The 14465-nt window shown below is 44.7% G+C and overlaps 1 protein-coding gene across 2 annotated transcripts in view; it reads left to right on the top strand.

The window, feature by feature from the left end:
* Positions 1-14465, top strand: part of LOC146181493 (uncharacterized) — a 43061-nt gene that overhangs the window by 11865 nt on the left and 16731 nt on the right. The window contains exons 1-2 of one of the 2 annotated variants that reach the window (XM_084576558.1): positions 5286-5607; positions 12588-12724. In XM_084576558.1, the coding sequence (XP_084432684.1) occupies positions 5322-5607; positions 12588-12724 (423 nt within the window). In that variant the 5' untranslated portion in view covers positions 5286-5321. Of the gene's footprint in view, positions 1-5285; positions 5608-12587; positions 12725-14465 lie in introns of those variants that run through there. The other variant, XM_084576557.1, reaches the window with a different exon arrangement.

Below are 14465 nucleotides of genomic sequence, written 5' to 3'. Positions count from 1 at the left end.
CACACAGCAGGTTGGACAAAGAACAACCGAAAATCAAACTAAAGGCAAACAGAGTGCCTATTCCCAAAGTGGGCAAGATTGGGATCATAGGTATGTGGCTACAGGAAAATGGTCATCACAGAGAAGCTATAAGGAACATCAAAGGTTGTGCTTAACAAATTAGATGCATCACTAATCGCAAGTTGGGTATGAGAGAAGCCAACCTCCTAAGACTCGCACAGGTTTTTGTCATCAGCAGAATTGCCTATGCTGTCCCATACTTACACCTGGCCAACTGCGAGAAGGCTAAGATTGAGGCAATCATCAGGAGGAGCATAAAAACAGCCCTTGGTCTCCCCATCAGTATGTCTGCGAACCAGCTAACGAAGCTGGGAGGTGCACAATATGCTGGCAGAAAGTGATAGAGGCCAGCCAAATCTCCCAATATGAAAAACTGGCAAAGGCATAGACGGGAAGAAGCATACCGCCAAGACTATAGCATTCAATATGAAAGCCAAGCGTACCATAAGACGGATGTCCCGATAAAAGTGTGGAAGCAACTGGAAAGGTGACTAGGGGGTACTTTGGACCACTAAAGTTCGATAAGGCGAGAACTTTTATAGGGGGGTGATCCGGAGCCCTCCACTATAGCGCCTCTTTTTCTCTTTCATTCCCACCTTCCTCCTATTCCTTATGGCCTGGTTCAGGTGTATGTGGAGAATTGTGACAGATTATGCGCCTTGCCTTTCCTGTAAACCAATTTCAAACGCCGCTGATGCATGCTGTACTGAGTCTGCTGCCTGATTGATTGATTTATAGGAAGGCAGAGGCGCGGTAACTGTCTCACTTGTTTTCTGTGGACACCTCAACCGTGCCGTAAGGGAAGGGCGGAAGGGGGGAGTGAAAGTGGAAAGAGAGAAAGCGGAGCCGTAGTGGAGGGCTACGGAGTAATTTCGACCACCTGGGGATCTTTAACGTGCGCTGACATCGCACAGCACACGGACGCCTCTTCGTTTCGCCTCCATCGAAACGCAACCGCCGAGGTCGGGTTCGAACCCGGGTACTCCGGCACAGTAGTCGGAAGTCTTACCACTGCACCACCACGGCGGGGCACTGAGTCTGCTTCCGTGTGCTGTATGGTGCGGCGTTCGAGAAAGCGCGACATGAAACGCGCCGCGCGGACGCCTGGATTGGACGCCCGGCGGGGTCACTTTCATACATGCGTTTCTTGATCCGAGCATGGCGCAGTTGGTTAAAGCTCTCGGCTGGGGATCCGAGGGGTGAAGGTTCAATTCCCGGTGGGGACAGGATTTTTATTTTTCTGATAACGTCATAAGGATGATTGACAAGTGGAATCGCGCTGTATCCCAAGGAATCTGTATGCTGTGTGGTGCGGCGTTCGAAGAAGCGACAAATGAAAGGCGCTGCACGGAGGCCTGGATCCTTCTACTCTGGCCGCTTCTATCGGTCTCCTTCGACAGACCTTATGCCAGCGACGGCTTAATGTGGGCACCATATGACGTCTGATGCCATAAAAGGATTTCGGACAATCTTCTGAGGTTGTGACCGTGTAGAGACGTGATCGCGGCACGGCAAGCGATCGGTCATTACCACCCATCCATTTCAAGCCTGAATTTCATGTCCTCTACTACCGTTATTGCAGGCCGAAAAGTACCCCGGCCGCATAGTTTCGTTTTCTGAACTTCTTCGCTTAACCCCGCGGCGACAGCGGCAATTGGCCGCGCTCTGCGCGCTGTTTCAGACGTTGACTGGCGCGTCGGTGGTGTTTCCTTTTCCCAAGATGTTTCGCCGTTCCGCCGCCATTATGCGCGTTCCCGTCACTTCCGTACGCATGGTTCCTTGTGCCAAGTCTGCGCGCTCGCCACGTGCTGTTCACTGCTCGTATGGAGAGGCCTTCATGCAACGGTGCCTCTAGCAAGGAATATCCGAATGTGCACCTCAAAAGCAGTTGCCTCTGGGCACGGTTAACCGTAAATAAATTCACTATTGTGCGGTGATGCAGGGCATTTTGTTTCAGGAGGGAGGGAGAGGGCGCACCTTTTTTTCAGCTCCTGCAGTGACGTGTACAGCCAGAGGCAAAACAGTGCCCTGAACCATCGCACATGCAACTGAATAGCGCTGGGTTCGAAAATGTGGTCTTGAACGTCCTAAGTGTTTGTGAACGCGCGCGTTTAGTAGCCAATAATTGGTGCGCTCTATTTGCTTTTGGTACTTGGCCATCAACGCTCTTGTTGCATATTGATGCTGTCGTGGCTACGCTTTTATTAATAGTTTTCGCCTCGTTTGAAGCGCTTGTACGTAACACGTGGTGCGAAGCATCAGTTCGCGCTGCACAAAGTGGGATGCGGGAAAATGTCGCTTTCTAATCGAAGATCGAGCTGGAGCATCTATACGAATTTACGAAGGAGCAATTCATGTCCGTCACGGCCCTATCGGAATTCAGCATCTGAATCCAAATCGCCCATTCACACGTGCTCTTCGGTTCCATGAGGCACCGCCGATAGGAATATGTAAATGTCGGTTTTGAATCCGTGCTCAATTGAACCTCTGTATGACAGTTTGGTGTTGCGGCGTTCCAGCTGAATCTGAATTGTCGCTGCCTGCGTGTAAGTCGACGGTACAGGTTCGAGTCGATCCCTTGACCGATTTCACTGACTGCCCCCGTCCATGGGCCGCTTTGCTGCCGAGTCACCTGGTCATTAAGCGTTTGAAACTGCGCCCTCACCGTGGCCTATCGTCACCATAGTTTGTGGGAGCTAGAATTCCTTCGAGTGTATACTTATCGACTACCGCGACTGACCGGAGTTGACGCGCATAGCCGATGGTTGGTGTCCGCCGCAAATCAAACTTTCCGTTCGCGGTTTCCCGTCATGCTCGCTCCATGGCCGACCGAAACTAGCGCCACGCGTGCGTACCGCTTCGCGCAGTCAGACCAGACCGGTCGAGACTTGCGCAAGTCTCTAGCTCTAGTAGAAGACGGCAGTCTCTCCCTCGAGCTGCTGTCCTTAGCGCGGAGGGACCGCGGACTCGAAGACATTGCGGAACGCGATGCCGAGCCCGCCGTGCCGCTCAGGGACGTCGTCGTCTGCGCGTCGTCTGCTCGGAGAGCTGCGTGCCCGCTGCGACGCGGTGTCTGCTGCCGCAATGGCGTCGCGGGATTGATTGGCGCCGCGCTGGTCCGTATCGATCTGCTGCCGCTGTCCTCGCGGACTGCGTACCCGGCCGTCTCTCGAGGCGCCGCGAAGCTGGCGTGCCGCCCGGATGCTTGCTCGGGCCCACCGTTCAAGAAGATGAAGAAGCGCAAGGAGCTCGACGCCCTGGTGTCGTGCCGCGCGACCGCGCCTCGTGCCGCCTCGCAGCACTCGGTGCAGGAGTTGCTCAGGAAGGGGGCCGCCGCGGCCGCCGGCGGCAACGGCGGCCATGGCTCGGACTCGTCCGACGTCGAGTCATCGTACGCGGTGCTTGCCTCGTACCGCACTACTGCGGCCCCGTGAGTCTCGTACGCCTCCTGTTGCTTCGAGGCGCGAAGGTCGCGCGGGGTCCGCGCCCGCCGCCGGCCACCTCGTGGCTCCCGCACAGTCAGTGCTGTCAGGCATCGCCGGTAGAGAGTGGGTGGCATCGTGAATAAGAGGTATTCGTATGGTGTAGCTGCACGCTCGGATATATAGGGTCCTGCGAACCGCTTCTGGAAATGAATCATAGGGAAAATAAAAAAATCTTGGTAGGCAAGGGCTAAGGCAGCATGAGCCACCACTGCACGTTCTCTAGTCTTTGTTCATTATAGTGACTCACTTATGTCTAGTACTTAGCTTTCTTTATTGGCTGAATGCAGGGCTCATCAACTAAAGACAATTCCCAGCAAAAACAACTTGTTAGTTGGGGCCCAAGTGCCCACAGGAAATAAGTTGGAATTTCCTCTTGCTTATTATGTAACGAGGTGGTTGGTTGCCTTTTACCTGTGACCTGACCGCTTGTTTCAGTGTGCTTGAACCAGAAGGGAGACATAGAAGAGACAATTCCTAAAGGTTGTGCTTCTTATATCTGGTAAAGTCCTAAATGTATTCGCCAATAACTCCTCCTTTTAAATTGACGTGTGAAGGTTGCTCATTGATGTCCAGACATATGCAGACTGGCCCCATAGTTACTTGCTGTCATTGGGATGGAAATATCAAAAGATAAGTTTGAATATTAAGAGTGAAGTTTGACAAGCTTAGTGGGCTTAAATGGGTAGCATGAAAGTTGGAATCTATGCATGGATCTTTTGAGACCTCATGACATATTTCAATGTTGTCCGTAGCTATTGCTCAGCTTTCACGTCTTAAAAAAAATGCTAACACGTGCCTTTGAAGACAGTCTACAACAGTCATAGTTGTTCAACCATTAGAAAAAGTGTCTATCATTTGCAGCCCTGACTCTAGAAGCTGTTTAGCAAAAAAATTACTTCAACTGAATTTTTTGACTTCATACTGAAAACATTGAGTGTTAAGAGCAGTGGTGTTGCACACTCTGCAAAAAAAAATGAATTGAGATGAAATTGGCTGTTGTGTAATTCTTTTTAAAACATGCGAAATCATTTTTACATGAGTTGAAGGGCTGAGATAAGGACGTAATAATAACTGCATTCGTAAAATATGTGACATGACTTAATACAACCCTGAAAATTTCGTTTAGTAAGCGCTGCCTGTAGAAATCACCCAAAAAGCTACAGAGATGGCAGACTTAGAAATCAGTTTATACAGGAATAAAACTTTACTCGGCTGTGAAAGCTGATGGAAATGAACGGGATTGGGAGAAAAACATACAGCAAATGTCTGGCTAGGATATATTAATCTCAAAATATGACTAAGCAGTCGACTGCAGTCTCTAATTGGCATAAGTGTCATTGTGTCATCATTAACTGTACTCAGGAAAAGTCAATTATAAGGCATATGCATATGTTAAGTGTTGCAAATGTCTGTTGCGTCTGCAGTGTACATACATTGCAAACCACGCAGTCCGCTCTCACAAACAAAGCTTCAGTTTCTGTCCATAAAATATTCATTTTGGGAAACCTTAGCATGGAATGGAGATTAAACGATGGCATTAGACAGAAGAATGTGCAACTAATGCAAACTACGATCTAGAAACAGCTGAGCATTTGATGAAAAAAATGTGTACTATGAGCAAGCATATGCGGGCTTACCGTCATATCGACAGCAAGTTATTATTTTCACCTGTAGTACAGTGTACACAAATCCATGTCTTTAGTGTGAGCGACCTGCAATGAGCACCAGCCTTAAGCAGCACTTGCCTGCCTTTCCTCCATATTGTCTCTCATTTCCATGCAAACCTTCTTTCTTTGGAGTACCTTGTCACAGTTTAATGTAATTTTTCTGTACCAGCCATCATGTTTAGCATATGCCTATCGCTTGTTGCTAAGGTGGGGCTGTTGCCAAAGGGGCAGAGGTGAGGACGCACTGTGGTTGACCCTTGACCCCAGGCCGGTGCGCTGGTGGGCCTGGCTGCCCGTTTGGCTGGTGCTGCTGATTGGGGTGGCAGGGGCGCTGGTGTGGCTCCACCTAGCGCTCAGGCAGGACGTGGACTACCTCCGATCGCGCCTGCACCGAGGTAATTGTTGCCATCCGAGGCGACTCCTCCTCTTCCTCCTCGCATTCTACACCTTACCATGATTGCTTACCTCCATTTCTCTCCGCTCGGATATTGGTGATCTTGTCGTCTAGCGTTTACCTTTTGTACTGGACCCCTTAGTGCATTATTGACGTTCACATCATTCACCCGCTAATACTTCTGATAGATGTGTGAAGTAACAACCGGCTTGTGGTTCATGCGGTGCTGCAAATCAGGAATGGAGTTGCATGCATGACCAGTGGTTTTTCGTTCACTTCTTATATGTATTGATGTGACCAGCCTGTTTTGGCTGTACCTAACATCACGCAGTGCACGGCTTGCATTCTTACTGTCTCCTGTCCATTCCACCTATGGTAGTTCATTGTGCTCTGGTCAAACTTTTGCCACAGCTGTGGCAAAATGAGGAAATATCAAGATGCTAGCTAGGTAATATGCTGAGATAAAGCATGAGGTCATGGGGGGTTACTTGAAAATGACACATTTTTTCATGACTCTCGATAACGTCTTGCAAGCACTATAGTTCTCTTACCTATACACTATATGGTCATTTGTACGTTGTGTATATTTTAGAACATGAAATGACAATTACCTAGTTTGAATCAATTGCTTCTATTCTGCTTGGCTTCTGTTTGCATGTATGAACACCATTATATGCCCCAGAGTAATGCTGGCTCATAGCATGAAGTATAATCAACTAGGTATACATAAAAAAACTAGCAGGAAAAGGAACAGCATTAAAACTCACAAATGCATTAGAAAACTTCACATTGTGAGTAATTTGTACGTGAGTAGCTGTACAAATGGCTTGCATGCCAGGATGAGATGTCTCATAATTTTAGCAGTTTTTTAATGAGTCATACGAAATTTGAGTGCAAAAAATACCTGGTCGCAATCAAAAGACCAGGTATCCGATTTTGGGAATAGAATGAGGATGAAAAACAATGAGGATGAATGTGTATATCTATAACAAGCGATTCATATAAACTTTTGCTGAACATTTATGTTTGAACTGCCAGCGTAGGTAGATGAGGTTTTTGAAGCTTCCAATCCAAGCTAGAAATTTGACCGCTTGAGAGCATAGTATAGAGTGCGCAGAGTATACAGTAACAGGTCATTAGTAAATTCAAAACATAATGATGGTCCAAAGTTAGAGCCTTAAGACTGATCTCCATAAAACCTCATCAGATATAGAGCCAAAAAAGCTAATCTGGCTGTGATGGTTATTGAGGAAGCCCAGGGGCCACTTACAGTGCAAGGGGCACAAGCCATATTTTCCTAGATTCATTAGCTGTTTCAAAAGCTTTAGCCACTTCTAAACAGGTTGTGTCCACCTGACCACAATAAGCACGTGAGGCCCAATGCAATCAAGATATTTGCATTTGTTTGGCTTAAATGATAGTTCTTCAGGAAGCCAAGTTACACAGACAAAAACTGATGTTTAAGCACCCCTGCTCATACTTTTTGAAGACTGCTATATTGAAAACTTTTGCAGAACCACAATTAAGTGACACAGCAGAAAAATATTGACATGACAAGAATCGCCAGACTTGAATGCAGTAATTGGCATCATAATGCTGAAAAAAATGATGTGCTCATCATGTTCACTTGGGTGTTTTCTGCTGTAATTACTTCGCATTCGCTTTGTCACTGTGTGCATTTTGCATAGTTGCTATTCTGGCAGATAGCAAATATAACTTCAGATTGAGTTCCTTGCGAGCTATAAACACATATTTTATATTTATATAATCCTCCATTTTATTGTTACATATTATGAGTTTTTTTTTTTTTGTTTTTTCATGACCTTGAGGAACTACACTTGCCTTATTATCCTTTACTGCCTTATTCTCTTATCTCTTATTTCTTCTTATTTTGACAGTGTGGCACACAAGGTGCGCTTACAGATTCAAGTTCTAATTTCTCCCGGTACTAGTGCTCTTGCTTTAGTTGAAGAAATACTAATTGGTGAGTCGAGACATTTCATGTCAAGCCATTTGCACAATAGTTACCTGGTATAGGTGGAATAAAGGGAGTTCACTCCACATGACTGGGTTGTCTGGAAACCATTGTATTATTCTTTTAAGAGTGACTCTCTATATTATAGGTTGTGTTGAAGGCCAGAGAGACCTTACTGTGGCACTTGGGTAACCAGATAAGAAAAGACATGGCCATGACTACCAGATTGTCCTGTCTGATGTTCTTCATCGCTTTGTGACGGTACCTTAGTCTCAGTGGAAACAGCAGAGAAACTTTGCAATATAAGAGATAGTCAGGGAATACAAAAAGGCTTGAAACATCGGGTAAATAAGGCTTGTCTTGAGTCTCCCCTCTCATCATTTGCCGTATGGCCCGCTTGGCTTCATCAGTTGGGAGAAAAATGCGTTGTTTCTGTGTAGCTTGTGCACATTGAGTGAAATTCCATTGGGTGTGTGAGACTTGGGGCACTCCAGATGTCAGACTCTGGGCACTGGATTATGATTGGCTCAAGGTGAAGTCATGTTGAAGCCTAACTTGTGCCCTGAGATGAAAAATAGTGATCACCTGGGATGATAGGTGGAGGAGGGTACCTGGCTGCATTGTAGTGCGGCACCATTCTTCATTATGAGACTTCCAGCGTGTTCACATTTCACTGCACAGTAGACAGTGCAGGGTGGCGAATGGGCATACCATCACACAGTGGTGATCAGTGTGCTTGTGAAGCGCTGGAAGAGAAAAGTAAACGCATATTTGGGGACAGGATAATATGGGCCACACCTTGGTGGTGAGACTTATTTGACACGTGATTGAGCCTAATTAAGTGGATGTTTGATATATATATATATATATATATATTACACACAGAAGTGAAAAATTGCTTTATACTGTTTCCAAGTTTATTGGTAGTCGACGTTTCGGCAGGAGCTCTGCCTTTCTCTTAGAAAGGCAGGGCTCCTGCCGAAACGTCGACTACAAATAAACTTGGAAACAGTATGAAGCAATTTTTCACTTGTATGTAACCTCTAGCAACCAAGTACGTCTATTTACTTATGCTATACACACACACACACACACACACACACATACATATATATATATATATATATATATATACATATATATATATATATATATATATATATATATATATATATATATATATATATGAAGGAAAGAAGCCAACAGTCGGCGAGGCCAAAGAAAGCGTTGGGGATGGTACTTTTGTCTTTTTTTTTTTTTTTAATGTTTACTTGGATAATCACAGAAATTAGTAGTGTAATCTGTTTAGGGGAAAGATAATTAAACACAAAGTAGAAGAAAAAACAACGTGCCGATGGTGGGAGCCGAACCCACGACCTCCGAATATCGCGTCCGGTGCTCTACCAACTGAGCTACATCGGCCGCTGTTCCCCCTGCTACTTGCTTGGGTATTTATGTTGTCTGTATACGAACCTTGAGAGTGTTCACCAGCGCCACCCTCAGCCAAAGCGGCGGACGTATATATATATATATATATATATATATATATATATATATATATATATATATATATATATATATATATATATATATATATATATATATATATATATGTATACATACATACATATACATATATAGAAATAAATTCTACTGCTTGCACATAAAGGCAGCCAATTTTTCTGTTCCTGTTAAACAGCACAAAACCTGATACACCAAGGCATGGTCCATAGCTTTTGTCTGTGAGAATACATATATGAGTTGCCAATACAATCAAAATTGAAACAGTTTTGAGTGGAAGCATGCTTAAGCAAGGCATGCAGGCATGAACTGCATTTATTTTTAAGTTATCATAGGCCTGCCAAGCCCTGTAAGCTTGGTGATGAGAGCAGGAGAGTATTCTAATGACAAGCTTACAATAATGTAATGCAGAGCAATGGAAATACCAATGAAAAGTGTTTCTTCAAAGTATATTTATTACATGTATGTGTGTTCCCTGGGTCGGAGACATCAGGGGAATGCCAATAAAAGCATATGCAATAAAAAAAAAAAATCTAGGCAGTATGTGACAACAGGGCAATTGAGTCCTTGTAGTGCATGTTGTGTATGGTGTTCATGAAGCTCTAAAGTTGTGAAAAAGGTTGCAAAGTCATCAATGAACTGTAACAGTGATGCCACGCTGCCATTCATCAGATATTTTCCAATCAATCAGAAAACAATTTTGAGGATTGATTACATTGCTACAGTTAAAGACACTTTCTTTGTAATAGTGTAGGGTAGCTTCATATGAACTTCTGTATGGGTAGTTTCAGTAGTCATCGGTGTGTTCACCAGGGTGCACAATTCATTTGACATGCAGGGTTTACCTGTTCATTATCTGTGACCCACTTTCATGTTGTATGTTGAGTGACCTTCCATTACGTGCACAGGTGAAACTCACTATCAAACTATTCTTACCAGCGTTGATGGAAACTGTGCTGATATGGCTGACCAAGAAGTACGGAATTTTCATTGCACCAAGTGATAACTAGACCATCACCTATATCAGTGCTTTTAAAGTGAAACCAACAGAAAAGAAACATGAACACACGCACACACACACGCACACACGCACGCACACACACACACACACACACACACACACACACACACACACACACACACACACACACACACACACACACACACACACACACACACACACACACACACACACCAAATAGTGTTGCCTAATGGCTATGTTGAATAATTTTTTACTCGGGAGTTCTCAACTGAGCTGCTACTGTGTGTGTTTGTAGGAAACAACTCCGAGTACCAAGCAGAAAACAGCATGAAAATGAAGTTTTGTCAACAACTAATAAATTCACCCTTCTCCTGTAGAGAGCTAACCATAAGTTTCGTTTCCATGGGCGGTAATTTGCTAGTTAGTTTAGGCTTGTTTTCCTGATTTGTGAGGGCTAAGGCAGCTGTTTGACAAGAACGGGAGAACAGAGAAGTTGCACAAGACTTCTTTTTTTTTTAGAATGGGGTGTTTTGTTTTACCAGTGTAGGTGTAATAGATAGCTGCAGACATTTTCCGGTAGCTTTTTATTTTCTTCATTTCATAAAAAATTATAGGTAATTTCATCTGCCTCAGATGTCTAGGTTGAAAACTGTGATAGAAGAAAGAGCAACTTGTTTTCTATTTAATTAAGTTTTGCCCTTGTGGGAGTTTGTCAGCATAGAAGTTTCTCTTAATTTTTCTTTTCTTTTTTTATGATAGGGTTCAGCAGTTGACTTTTGAATGTGCACTCTGTGGGGCTCCTGGCCAAAATTTGTCTATACTGATGTGAAATGAAGACGTTTCAGTTGTAAGCACCTGCCCCTATCTTGGTGATTGTATTTCAGGAAAAAAAATATAGCCCTGGTTCAACTCGATTAAACCGAAGGTCAAGTGATAGGTCTTCATGCTTATGCTATAGGTTTCTTGTTAGTTATGACATCAGATGCTTGAGTGGTGACTTCTGCAGCATGCTTTGTGTGATTTCTTTCATAGGTCTGTTCCCAGTTATTCGTGAGGCGGGCTTCTCGTTCTGGAGTTTTTATGTCTCAAGTATTGACCTGCTTTCGCTGTTGTTGCTTCGTCAATTCATTTTCTTGACAAGGTACATTTGTGGGTGATCTGATTTCACCATTAGTTGATGCCACTGATATTTGTGGCATTGTGAGCTTCATAATCCAACGTGCGTCCCACTGTGGTAGTAAACTGGTTAGGCAACTCAACTGCTGGGCCCAAGGATGCAGGATCAAATCCCGGCCGCTGTGGCTGCATTTCTGTGGGGGCGTAAAGCTAGGTGCCCGTGTGTTGTGCGATGTGAGTGCATTTTAAAGAACCCCAAGTGGTCGAAATTGCTGGAGCCCTCCACTTGGCCCTCCATTGGCTGAGTCGCTTTGGGACTTTAAACCCCATAAACCAAACTACAATCCGACTTGCTTGGCTCCTGATCCATGACAACTGAGGCAGAGGCTCGGCAGGCTCTTTATACAAAGTGGTCACATAATCTTGTGACATTAGCATACACTCTTAACCTACCCCATTATCCATCTACCGTTCGTAGATCGGAGATGACCACCTGACATATATAATGCCGGCTTTAACCAAGCTATATGAACATAGTTTGCCTGAATCCTCATTCAAGTACCGTAAAAGGTTGACTCCTATCTCCTACCTTCCCACCTCAAAGGAGCAAACCTAGTTGGCAACTCCTGTCACTTTGTGATGGCTTGTGGTATTGTTTCCTCACATAACCCATCGACTGATTAGTACCCGGCTATGTCGTCTGAAAATTACCTCCCGGCTGGTGACTCTGGCACTTAAGGTCAAGGTCATTGATCAGCACTGATGTTACTGTGGTTTGACCTTGACGCTGGCTGAATGTCAAATTCTTGGCACGACATCAAACTCATCTTTTGTGTTGGGCAGAGCTGTCACTCCAAAAAGAAAAAGAAAAGAAATAGTGAAGTGCTGATTTTATGCTGTGATTCTAGGCTCTGCTCTGGTCCGAGGGTTTCCCGCATAAAAGGAATGATAAAAACCATAACATGGTAAATGCCACGACAATGCCACATGAATTACATCTTAGAAATTCATCTAACTTGTCTGACGACCCGTGTGCTACCTACAAGAAGAACGAGTACAAAGTTTTTCGACCTGGTTTCATCTTGGCATGTCGCGGTGGCCGCTTTTTGATGGAGGCAAAAAGTTATGCGCCCATGTGCTGTGCGATGTCAGTGTACATTAAAGAACCCAAGGTGGTCGAAACTTCCAGAACCCTCCAGTACGGTGTCTTTCATAGCCTGAGTTGCTTCGGCATTTTAAACCCCATAAACCAAGCCATCATCTTAGCATGTTTCAGTTATGACTGCTGCGCTTAATTAATCTTAATGTCACCCATGCTTGTAGTGTGAGTGTAAGTAGCTTGTCTGGGCTGTGCCTGTAGTGCGTTGTGCCTTTAATTTGTGTGCAGTGGACGTGGATGGCAAGAAACTGCCGGCACAGTTGCACGACCTGCATAGCCGTATCAAGGGCCTCGAGCAAAATCTGAGCAGCACTGCCGCTGAGCTGCACCGAACTGCTGCTGACCTTGCTGCACTGGCCAAGCAGGTTGGTAGCCATGGCACTGTCTTTCTGTGTGAAGTCCTATGGCAGCTGGCTTCGTCGAATTTCTTCTAGGTTATTAATTGCATGCTTATTACTTTTTTCATCAGGATGTGTTATTGCAGTTTGTTCTGCTCATTTTAGGGCTAGAGTCATTAATGTCAATCTGTCCTTAGTTATTTTACAAGAAGCCCGTTATAGTTGTAGGCTTGGCTTCCCTTGGCTTGGCATGTCACCCAAGCTGACCAGCACAAATCCAAGAGAGAGAGAAGGGGAAGAAAGGCAAGGTAATTAAGGAAAAAGATGGCTAGAGAAAGTGGAAAAGAGCAAATAGAGGGGCTCCATAGCACAGAAAGGACAAGGACAGCACATAACCAGACAAGACAGATGCTGTGTCATCTTTGTTCTTTTAGTACTGTATATTCTGAAAATTTTAACCAGCTAGCCCAAACCAACTTTTTGTGGCACCATAGGGAGGCCTTTCGAGAGAGAGAAATGTATATACGATGGCTCTGCCTTGTAGCCTAGGTTAGCCCCTTTATTTTTGGAGTGTTAACTCATTCACGAGTTTTGTGCCATTGTTGGTATCAGCATTCGTAGCACACCTGCCGCAGTAAGCAGGTGGAAAAGTGACAGGAGGGAAACCCCCTCCCCAGTTCTAGAAAGGAAGTGGGGGGGGGGGGGGGGAGGCAGTGGGTTACCTAGTGGCTTTGGAGGTAATGGCGAGAGCGGATGAAGGTACAACGGGGAGGTATTTAGCATGGGAAGGGCCCATAATGTGGCTATATAGAAAGACGAGGTTTGGCTTAAAGTGGAGGGTGGTTGCTAGAATAACATGCTACAAGTTTGGCTATCGTGGAAGAAGGAGGTCATGGTATGAGGGCAGGAATGCAGAGAACATGCTAACCAGCATGTTCAATCATTTGTATGGCTCAACTGTCGCTGCTGTCTGCAATCTTCCGGAAGAACTTCACTTAAGAGTATTACTGCAGTCTTGGGCAGGTCCAGACTTGTCGCCGCCTGTCTTAACTTTGCGAGAATAAAAAAAAAGTAACGAAAAAAAAAATACGGCTCTGAAAAATTTTTTGTCACACTGCAGCTAATGCCGAAACAGTTGCAGTACACACTGTTAACCATCCTAACTATTCTGTGATTTTTCTTCTCGGTAATGGTGTGCATGTGCTCAACCCACACATAAAGCTGAGACAAATGTTCTCGCATTTGCTCTGAGCACATGAGCTAGTTTTCCTCTGATGTGCTATTCCTTGGACCATCTTGGCTCTTACAGACACAGGATAAGCCTATCCAATCTTTCCCAGTACTAAAAATCGACTGTTTGGTTCTTTTTAGCTTGGTTTTTCGGCAGAAAAGGACTAACTTATATATATATATAAAAAATCGGTTTTACATGTGACACACTTCTTTTTGCACTGCTCTATTCAAACTTGTGGCATCAGGGTTGAAAGGGACTTCATAGCTAACGGCTGAAGTGGATGGCAGTGTTTCCTTGCTATCCAGAGGTCCCCAAGAATTAAAAATGAAACAGTGTTGGCATCACTCGGTTCACTTATGAAAGCAACCAGTAGTGGCACTACTTGCAGTGTTGTTTCATTCTTTTTTTTTTTCTTTTTTGCCTTTCCCTGCTGATAAAAAAACAGCCACCTTTTGAAGGAAAGCAATGCTTGTATGTAATTTTATTGATGTGATCAGTCGGTGTAGGTTGGCTTTAATTTGTCCTTAATGTCCC

Source organism: Amblyomma maculatum, chromosome 8 (genome assembly GCF_055883805.1).
Source record: "Amblyomma maculatum isolate TAMU_Amacu chromosome 8, ASM5588380v1, whole genome shotgun sequence".
Classification (NCBI taxonomy): Eukaryota; Metazoa; Arthropoda; class Arachnida; order Ixodida; family Ixodidae; genus Amblyomma; species Amblyomma maculatum.
This window is presented reverse-complemented; position numbering and strand designations above follow the sequence as displayed.